General features: G+C 45.7%; 1 protein-coding gene across 1 annotated transcript; it reads left to right on the top strand.

Moving 5' to 3' along the window:
* The first annotated feature begins 3,208 nt into the window (after positions 1 to 3,208).
* LOC120945612 (proteoglycan 4-like) lies at positions 3,209 to 4,993 on the top strand. The gene has a single exon (XM_040359919.1). The coding sequence runs from the start codon at positions 3,209 to 3,211 to the stop codon at positions 4,991 to 4,993; it is 1,785 nt and encodes a 594-aa protein (XP_040215853.1).
* Positions 4,994 to 10,946: the final 5,953 nt, after the last annotated feature.

Genomic DNA, 10,946 nt, shown 5'->3' with positions numbered 1-10,946 from the left:
ATCTGTACCATGTATGGAACCTGCTGCAGCAAAAATTACATTTATAAAGAAAAAAAACGAGTCAACTCACATTTAGATTGCCGACAATCGGAAAGATTTAAAAGAACAAAACAAAAATGGCGGGTCTGGTATAGATTTTAAGGGGAACCTCACGACAAAAAAAAGTGTGGGGGTCCCCCCCAAAATCCATACCAGACCCTCATCTGAGCATGCAGCCTGGCAGGTCAAGAAACGGGAGGGGAGGGGCAAACTAGCATCTCCCGCCCACCCTTCCTGAACCATACCAGGCCACATGCCCTCAACATGGTGGGGTGGGTGCTTTGGGGCAGGGGGCTCTGCCCCCCCCTCAACCCAAAGCACCTTGTGGGGGGGACAAGGGCCTCTTCCCCACAACCCATTTACCAAAAAAAGTATAAAAATAAATAAACACAGGAGGCAGTTTTTGACAATTCCTTTCTTAAATACATAAAAAAAACAATGTCCCCCGATGTAAACCCATCGTCAATCATGACTCCCGCTGCACCCCAAAAAGAAAACGCTCCGCCGCCAACTAAGGCTTGCCGACGAGTGCCTGGCTTGACGTTTGACGGTTCTTATATAGGTAAGGGCGGGGTCACCTGGTGATGTCACCACCCCCTTGTGACATCACCAACCCAGCATGCACCAGTTGGTGACATCACAAGGACGGCAGAGACCCCCCCCCCGTCCTGCTCCAAAGCACCCACCCCCCCCCCATGTTGAGGACATGTGGCTTGGTATGGTTGGGGAGGGGGTGGATTTCCTCTCACTTCCTGTTGTGGCGATGGGACAGGAAGTGAAGGGAAATCTCCCCAATGGGAGTTAAAAAAGTTTTGCCTTTAGTTTGCCTTTAAGATTTGTTTTTCCTTCCATCATGAAGGGGTTAATAATAGTCCCCATTATAAATAATATACACCTGGCAGAGGGTCTGACCCTCCTCTACTCCGCCCCCAAAACAAAAAAACCTTCCCCCTCCCATCCCCCCTGCGCGCTCTTCATCTGATCCGTCCGATGGACTCTCCTCACGTTTCCCTGCGATCTCTCGCTCGTTGGAATACCCGATCAGTGACATATACGATCGGTGACATATCCGATCAGTGACATATCCGATCGGTGACATATCCGATCGGATATGTCACCGATCGGATATGTCACCGATCGGATATGTCACCGATCGGATATGTCACCGATCGGATATGTCACCGATCGGATATGTCACCGATCGGATATGTCACCGATCGGATATGTCACCGATCGGATATGTCACCGATTGGATATGTCACCCATCGGATATGTCACTGATCGGATATGTCACCGATCGGATATGTCACCCATCGGATATGTCACTGATCGGATATGTCACCGATCGGATATGTCACCGATCGGATATGTCACCGATCGGATATGTCACCGATCGGATATGTCACCGATCGGATATGTCACTGATCGGATATGTCACCGATCGGATATGTCACCGATTGGATATGTCACCCATCGGATATGTCACTGATCGGATATGTCACCGATTGGATATGTCACCCATCGGATATGTCACTGATCGGATATGTCACCGATCGTATATGTCACCGATCGGATATGTCACCGATCGGATATGTCACCGATCGGATATGTCACCGATCGGATATGTCACCGATCAGTGACATATCCGATCGGTGACATATCCGATCAGTGACATATCCGATCAGTGACATATCCGCCGTCTCTCTCTCTCTGTTACTATTTATAATTGTTTCTGCAGAGAACGTTTCCTCCTCCCCGGGAGGTGACGGCGCTCGCCGCACGCTCTGTTCCAGGATATGTGAAGGACGCGGAAATCGTATTAATAGATCCTGCGGATAATTTTATGTAAATGGCGGCGGATTTCTTTATTTAGAGGGAGAATCTTCTTCTGCAGATCGTTTTCTGCTTCCCAGCGAGACGTCCCCTCGGGAGACCCCCGCCAGCGTGATCTGTGCCCCGCCTCCTACCGCGTGGTGCCCCTAGGCGTGCGCAGGGGGTGTGCCGGGTGTGCCTGGGCACACCCTAATCACCCCTTGAGGTGCAGATTCCCCCCGCTGATATTGCACCAATGGGAAGCCAAAACTCTGCCTGCAGGGGGCGGGACTGAGGCTTTTCATACACTATATGCATACCAATATTATAGTCCTACCTCCCGGGACATTGTTAACCCCGCCCACTGGCTGCATTTGGCCCACCCATTTTCTGGGAGAACACACCCAAATAATTCCTACTTTACAGGTTGGTCCTATCCAAACCAGACCTCTAAATATGTGGGGATCAGTGCAGCCCCCCCAAGTGAATCCCCCATCCAGCCCCCCCTTTAGGTCTTGCACAGGTGTACCGGCTCCTCCCCTATAGTCTTGCACAGGTGTACCGTCTCCTCCCCTTCAGTCTTGCACAGGTGTTTCGGCTCCTCCCCTTCAGTTTTGCACAAGTGTACCGGCTCCTCCCCTTCAGTCTTGTACAGGTGTACCGGCTCCTCCCCTTCAGTCTTGTACAGGTGTACCGGCTCCTCCCCTTCAGTCTTGTACAGGTGTACCGGCTCCTCCCCTTCAGTCTTGTACAGGTGTACCGGCTCCTCCCCTTCAGTCTTGCACAGGTGTACCGGCTCCTCCTATTCAGTCTTGTACAGGTGTAGTGGCTCCTCCCCTTCAGTCTTGCACAGGTGTAGTGGCTCCTCCCCTTCAGTCTTGCACAGGTGTATCGGCTCCTCCCCTTCAGTCTTGTACAGGTGTACCGGCTCCTCCCCTTCAGTCTTGCACAGGTGTACCGGCTCCTCCTATTCAGTCTTGTACAGGTGTAGTGGCTCCTCCCCTTCAGTCTTGCACAGGTGTAGTGGCTCCTCCCCTTCAGTCTTGCACAGGTGTAGTGGCTCCTCCCCTTCAGTCTTGCACAGGTGTATCGGCTCCTCCCCTTCAGTCTTGTACAGGTGTATTGGCTCCTCCCCTTCAGACTTGACTATAAATGACTGAAACAAAAGCCCATCCCCCAGACATGGTCCACATCAGGAAATCTGCCACGTGGTCATCACTGGGGGGGGGATGGAGACAGGAAGTGGCTGCAAAGAGGCTTCAGGAGATCAGCATCACTGAAACAAAGGATGGAATACAATTTACTTTCATTAAATTACAATTAAAAGTAAAAGACGCGGCAAACCGATACAAACCGAATGTCCTCCCGTCCTGATCCAATGTCCTCCAGTCCTGATCCAACGTCCTCCCGTCCTGATCCAACGTCCTCCCGTCCTGATCCTACGTCCTCCCGTCCTCATTCAACGTCCTCCCGTCCTCATTCAACGTCCTCCCGTCCTGATCCAACGTCCTCCCGTCCTGATCGAATGTCCTCCTGTCCTGATCCAACGTCCTCCTGTCCTGATCCAATGTCCTCCAGTCCTGATCCAACGTCCTCCAGTCCTGATCCAACGTCCTCCCGTCCTGATCCAACGTCCTCCCGTCCTGATCCAACGTCCTCCCGTCCTGATCCAACGTCCTCCCGTCCTGATCCAACGTCCTCCCGTCCTGATCGAATGTCCTCCCGTCCTGATCCAACGTCCTCCCGTCCTGATCCAACGTCCTCCCGTCCTGATCCAACGTCCTCCCGTCCTGATCATACGTCCTCCCGTCCTGATCCAACGTCCTCCCGTCCTGATCGAATGTCCTCCTGTCCTGATCCAACGTCCTCCCGTCCTGATCCAACGTCCTCCTGTCCTGATCCAACGTCCTCCCGTCCTGATCCAACGTCCTCCCGTCCTGATCGAATGTCCTCCTGTCCTGATCCAACGTCCTCCCGTCCCGATCCAACGTCCTCCCGTCCTGATCGAATGTCCTCCCGTCCTGATCCAACGTCCTCCCGTCCTGATCCTACGTCCTCCCGTCCTGATCCAACGTCCTCCCGTCCTGATCGAATGTCCTCCTGTCCTGATCCAACGTCCTCCCGTCCTGATCCAACGTCCTCCCGTCCTGATCGAATGTCCTCCTGTCCTGATCCAACGTCCTCCCGTCCTGATCCAACGTCCTCCCGTCCTGATCCAACGTCCTCCCGTCCTGATCCAACGTCCTCCCGTCCTGATCCAACGTCCTCCCGTCCTGATCGAATGTCCTCCCGTCCTGATCCAACGTCCTCCCGTCCTGATCCTACGTCCTCCCGTCCTGATCATACGTCCTCCCGTCCTGATCCAACGTCCTCCCGTCCTGATCGAATGTCCTCCTGTCCTGATCCAACGTCCTCCCGTCCTGATCCAACGTCCTCCCGTCCTGATCCAACGTCCTCCCGTCCTGATCCAACGTCCTCCCGTCCTGATCCAACGTCCTCCCGTCCTGATCCAACGTCCTCCCGTCCTGATCGAATGTCCTCCTGTCCTGATCCAACGTCCTCCCGTCCTGATCCAACGTCCTCCCGTCCTGATCCAACGTCCTCCCGTCCTGATCGAATGTCCTCCTGTCCTGATCCAACGTCCTCCCGTCCTGATCCAACGTCCTCCCGTCCTGATCCAACGTCCTCCCGTCCTGATCGAATGTCCTCCTGTCCTGATCCAACGTCCTCCCGTCCTGATCGAATGTCCTCCCGTCCTGATCCAACGTCCTCCCGTCCTGATCCAACGTCCTCCCGTCCCGATCCAACGTCCTCCCGTCCTGATCGAATGTCCTCCCGTCCTGATCCAACGCACTCCCGTCCTGATCCAACGTCCTCCCGTCCTGATCGAATGTCCTCCCGTCCTGATCCAACGTCCTCCCGTCCTGATCCAACGTCCTCCCGTCCTGATCCAACGTCCTCCCGTCCTGATCCAACGTCCTCCCGTCCTGATCCAACGTCCTCCCGTCCTGATCCAACGTCCTCCTGTCCTGATCCAACGTCCTCCCGTCCTGATCGAATGTCCTCCCGTCCTGGTTTCTATAAATGTCAATCAGGTGAGTTTTATTTTCTTACCTGCTTCTGTCTTGTAGATAACAGCTGAAGGTCGGATCAGCTTCAGAATTCGATCTTCCAAGGTCAGTGGGAGATTTCCTGGATTTTCCCCTCACCCAACTTCTAAACCGTAATAATAAAAACGCATGAATGACCGCTGCGAGCGCACACACAGGGTTACAGGACGAAGTCCCCCGCCGAGCGGCCGCCCCCCTCCCCCCTCCACCGCCATTAATCATCGCGCCGCGCTTTATTCATCCCGACAAATTCTGTCATTATTCCAGGAAGGTCTCCATGGCGAATCCTCTCCGCGCCGGACGCCGAATCTCAGGAATCTCCAGACAAAAATCCTTCCAGGATCCGAAGTCTTCACCCGGCGAGGGGCGCCGCGTTGCCTGGAGACAACGGAGAGAACTGCGGCGGAGACGCCGACTATCATTATAATATTACATAAAAAAAAAGAAACAATGGCGCTTTTTGTAAATAAATTCCTTCTTTTCACCCTTTTTCCATCTCAGCGATTCTGATCTCCTGCAGCCTCTTTGCAGTCACTTCCTGTCTCCATGACCCCGCCCCCCGCGCCATTTCTCGGGCGGTGACAATAACGGAACCACCTCTGTGTCACGTGTGCTGAAAAAGGCAATATTGGGAGTCCATGTGACGGGGTGACAACGCAGGGGCACAATTTAGGAGGCAGACAGAGCGTTGTCACCCTATAGCAGGAAGTTCCTGAACAAAGACCTTCATGGCGGGATCACCACTTCCCGCGTGTAGGACGTCCTGGAACTTGAAGTGGGGATATCAGGATGAAGCTCCACCCATCATCCTCCCGGGGGCTTCCTTTCTCAGCCGGCGATTCCCCGATAATGGAAAAGTCATCCTAGAGGCCGATTAGCTTCTGGATGACAAATTCGTTCATTCGGAAACATCCGAAATGAACAAAAACCCCAAATTCTTCCGAATATTCATAAATTCGAATATTTTTTAAATTTGTAAATCAAACAATTTGAAAATTCGTAAATTAAATTTCTATTTTCCTAATTTGTGAATTTATGAATTTTCTAATTTTTTCATTCAAAATTTGTACATTTGTAAATTTACAAATGTTTTCATTTTTTCATTTACAAATTTACAAATTTTAGAAAATTCAAAAAATTTAAAAATTTGAAAATTCGTAAATTACATTTCTATTTTCCTAATTTAGAAAACTAGAAAATTCATAAATTAGGAAAATAGAAATATAAAATTTATGAATTTTCAAATTTTTTCATTTTCTATTTTTTGAATTTTCTAAAATTTGTAAATTCGTAAATGAAAAAATGAAAAGATTTGTAAATTTACAAATTTACAAATTTTGAAATAAAAAAATAGAAAACTAGAAAATTCATAAATTCATAATTTTTTATTTCAAAATTTGTAAATTCACTAATTTTTTCATTTACAAATTTTAGAAAATTCAAAAAATTGAAAATGAAAAAAATTAGAAAATTCGTAAATGAAAAAAATTGTAAATTTACGAATTTACAAATTTTGAATTAAAAAATTTGAAAATTTATAAATTAGAAAAAATAAAAATTTGAAATTTGAAAAATAGAAACATTCAACAGCTGAAAAACCTGAAAATTTGGAACTCTGAAATAATAATAACTATTAAATTCTAGGTATTGGAATTTCCTTTCATATTTGGCTGATAGTGAACGTAAAAAATACAAATTTATCCGAAATAACGAATGTCGCATCTAAACAAATGGAACTTAACTAATTATTATTAATAAATAGCAATAATAATAATAATAATAATAATAAGAAGAAGAATAAAAAAAACTTTTTATTGTTATTTATTATTATTAATTTGTTTTGTTCCATTCATTTAGATACGGCATTCATTACTTCGGATAAATTTGTATTTTTTTACGTTCACTAACAGCCAAACTTGAAAGGAAATTCCAATACCTAGAATTTAATAGTTATTATTCAGAATTTTCTGTTTTTTTGGAAAGCAGAGATAAAAAAAATATTTAATCGAATGCTTCCCAGGGTAGAGGAGATATCTGAGGTCCAATAGACCCCCCACATATCTCCATAAATAATAATAAAACATTTTTTTTAAAGGGACAGTGTAAAAAACAAAAACAAAAAAAACAATAAAAATGTAATAAATAAAAAAATTAAAGGGACAGTGTAAAAAAAAAAAAAAAAAAAAAAAAAAAATGTAATAATAATTAAATTAAAGGGACGGTGTAAAAAAAAAAAAAAAAAAAAAAAATGTAATAAATAATTAAATTAAAGGGACGGTGTAAAAAAATGTAATAAATAATTAAAAAAATAAAGGGACAGTGTAAAAAAATAAAAAAAATAAAAAAATGTAATACATAATTTAAAAATTAAAAGGGACAGTGTAAAAAAAATAAAAAATTTAATAAATAATTAAGAAATTAAAGGGACGGTGTAAAAAATAAATAAATAAAATGTTTCTTAAAGCGCCCCGTCCCCTCCTCTTTTGCAGGTGTGCAGAAGAGAACGCATTTATAAGTCGCGCCCACATATGTAAATGGTGTTCGCACCGCACATGATCAGAACCCTGTCCCGCTAAGAACGGAAGTGACAGCTCGGTCAGCGCGCAGTGAGCGCGCTCTCAGTACGGAACCTCTATGGCTGGGGACGGGACGAAACACATCAGTGGAGCAGAATCGGGAGCTGTCAGTGACAGCTCGGTCAGTACGCTGGTAGCCTGCAGGGAGCGCACTCTCAGCACAGAACAGCGGCACTCTATTAAATGCGGCGGCTCATCCACCATCTTGTTGCATATACACGTGACGCCGGCGGAGAGGGGTCACTTTTGCGCTGTTGGGGTAGAATCAGACGGAGCCATGAAGGGTGTCGCGGTTTGAGGTTGACGGATGTCAGGGCAAAGATGGCGGCCATTCCGGCAGAATTCTGACGCATCCAATCGGGTTCCTCCGTCTCCGGTGAGGACGGCCCCCCCCCCATCCCCCGTCTTCCCAGATACCGGCTGTATTTTTAGCCGCGGAATATTGATGTCAGACGATTATCCACATTAGAGAGGCAATTAACATGGAAACAAATAACGAGCCGCCTAATTAGCCTGGAAGCCGGAGCCAGGAACGCGTTTCAATCGCTCGGCTGCCTCCTCGCCGCTCCGGAGGGTGTCGCCAACGCAGCCAATGCATGGCGGCGAGAAAAGACCGACAAAGCGAAAGACGATCGTTTCCTGGCAATGGATTCCTCCGAGACCCCCCACAAAATACCGAGACCCCCCGCCGGACCCCTTATTATGTCCCCATCAGAGCTCCTCTTACATCAGAGCCCCCCTTACATCAGAGCCCCCCTTACATCAGAGCCCCCCCTTACATCAGAGCCCCCCCCCTTAGATCAGGGTCCCCATCAGAGCCCCCTTACATCAGTGTCCCCATCGGAGCCCCCCCCTTACATCAGAGCCCCCCCCCTTACATCAGTGTCCCCATCAGAGCCCCCCCTTACATCAGAGCCCCCCCCCCTTACATCAGTGTCCCCATCAGAGCCCCCCCTTACATCAGAGCCCCCCCCTTACATCAGTGTCCCCATCAGAGCCCCCCCTTACATCAGAGCCCCCCCCCTTACATCAGTGTCCCCATCAGAGCCCCCCCTTACATCAGAGCCCCCCCTTACATCAGAGCCCCCCCTTACATCAGAGCCCCCCTTACATCAGAACCCCCCTTACATTAGAGCCCCCCTTACATCAGGGTCCCCATCAGAGCCCCCCTTACATCAGAGCCGCCCTTACATCAGAGCCCCCCCTTACATCAGAGCCCCCCTTACATCAGAGCCCCCCTTACATCAGAGCCCCCCCTTACATCAGAGCCCCCCTTACATCAGAGCCCCCCTTACATCAGAGCCCCCCCTTACATCAGAGCCCCCCTTACATCAGAGCCCCCCTTACATCAGGGTCCCCATCAGAGCCCCCCTTACATCAGAGCCCCCCCTTACATCAGAGCCCCCCTTACATCAGAGCCCCCCTTACATCAGAGCCCCCCCTTACATCAGAGCCCCCCTTACATCAGGGTCCCCATCAGAGCCCCCCTTACATCAGGGTCCTCATCAGAGCCCCCCTTATTGTTGTGTGGGGGGGGGGGGCAGAGAGTGTCCCATCAGCTGTGAGCCGGATAAAAACTTTGTAGAGGGCCACATGTGGCCCTTGGGTGGTTCTCTGGTGAGGAGTCTAGAAGTCAGCAGATGAAGGCGGGGGGCCCCTTAAAGCTGAGAAGGGCGCCGCCTTTCCAATAACTCCCTTCACATCATACTAATATACCGATCAATATACCGATCAATACAATTTATTGATCCTTCCTCTTCATTATCTTCTACAGCTGGAACTGACTGGCGCTGCGCCGCCCTCTGCTGGTCATTGCTGGAAAACAACCTGAATCAGATAATTCCCCCATCATAGGATGTGAATGGTGCCGACATTGTCCGTAGCGCTGTACAAAGACATCCCCAAAACCAGGAATGTCACAAACCAATCATAACACCACTCCCCCCCCCCCCCCACTCTGGAGGAAGGAGCACAGGTGGCACAGCAGACAGCAGCATCATCAGTCTGGGGGGGGGGGGGGTAGATGGATTAGCAGATTTAGATACACTAACACTTTGAAGCCAAAACTTCACCTCACACTTTCTAATCTGTTACAGTAACAAGTTTTCTTCTTTTGGGGAAAAAAGGGTTTTTACATCAATAAATAAAAGCTGATCATTGTAAGCACCCCTGTCAGTGGTAAATGGTTTGTCCCATTCCTCTAACGGCTACATCTGCAGGACAGCTTCGTTATTAAAAAAACAAAAAAAAACAGATTCACTGGCAGGATCACCAGATGCAAATAGAAGAAACCCTAAAAAATAAAAAATAAAAGAACAACACCTCTAAGAATTGATAAACTGCGAAAAGTTAAAAAGTATAAAAATAAATAAATAATATTAATAAAAAAAATAAAATAAAAATATCTAAAAAAATAACAAAAATAAAATAATAATAATAATAATAATAAAAAATAATAATAACAAAAGCAAAATGAATAATAATATTAATAAAAAAAAAGAATAATAACAAAAATAAAATAAAAATAATAATAATAATAATAATAATAATAACAAAAGCAAAATAAATAAATAATAATAATAACAAAAATAAAAAAAATATCTAAAAAAATTATAACAAAAATAAAATAATAATAATAATAATAATAATAAAAATAATAATAATAATAATTAAAAAAAATAATAACAAAAGCAAAATAAATAAATATCTAAAAATAAATAAAAACAATAATAAAAATAAGAGAAAATTTTACCTGGGGCACAGCAGACAGCAGCATTATCAGTCTGGGGGGGGGGGGAGGGGAGTGTTAAGGATTAGCAGATTTAGATACACTAACACATTGAAGCCAAAACTATAACTCACACTCTGTTACAGAAACAAGTTTTCTTCCTTTTGGGATAAAAGGTTTTTACACCTAAGAATTGGTAAACTGAGAAAAGTTTAAAAAAAAATAAAAAAAAAATAATAATAATAAAAATATCTAAAAAAAATAATAATAATAAAAAAAGAGAAAATTGCGTACTGTCTGTGATACTTTTTTTTATTTGCACAAATTGTCCATGAAAAATTATATGTTCGTGCAAATAAAAATAAAAAGAAGTATCACGGACAGCACTCAATTTTCTCTGTCACACTTGCACCTAATACGGCTACAATCACCTCAAAAATAAATAATAAAAACATAAAATAATAAAAAAAAAAGTATATATTTTGCTTCGGTCAGTCATTGTGTTGTGCTGTTGCTGCCACCTAGTGAAGGTAATTGGGTATATAATAATAATAATAATAATAATAATATTGAATGCAGAAATAATAATAATAAAGCTGATATATTATATAGGAAGGTTTATTTTTATTCAGAGACGATAATAATAATAATAATAATAATAATTACAGGGGTGTCAGTTTT

The sequence above is a fragment of the Rana temporaria genome, chromosome 7, assembly GCF_905171775.1.
Source record: "Rana temporaria chromosome 7, aRanTem1.1, whole genome shotgun sequence".
NCBI classification, from domain to species: Eukaryota; Metazoa; Chordata; class Amphibia; order Anura; family Ranidae; genus Rana; species Rana temporaria.
Note: the sequence above shows the minus strand (reverse complement) of the source record. Positions and strands in the feature narration are given on the sequence as shown.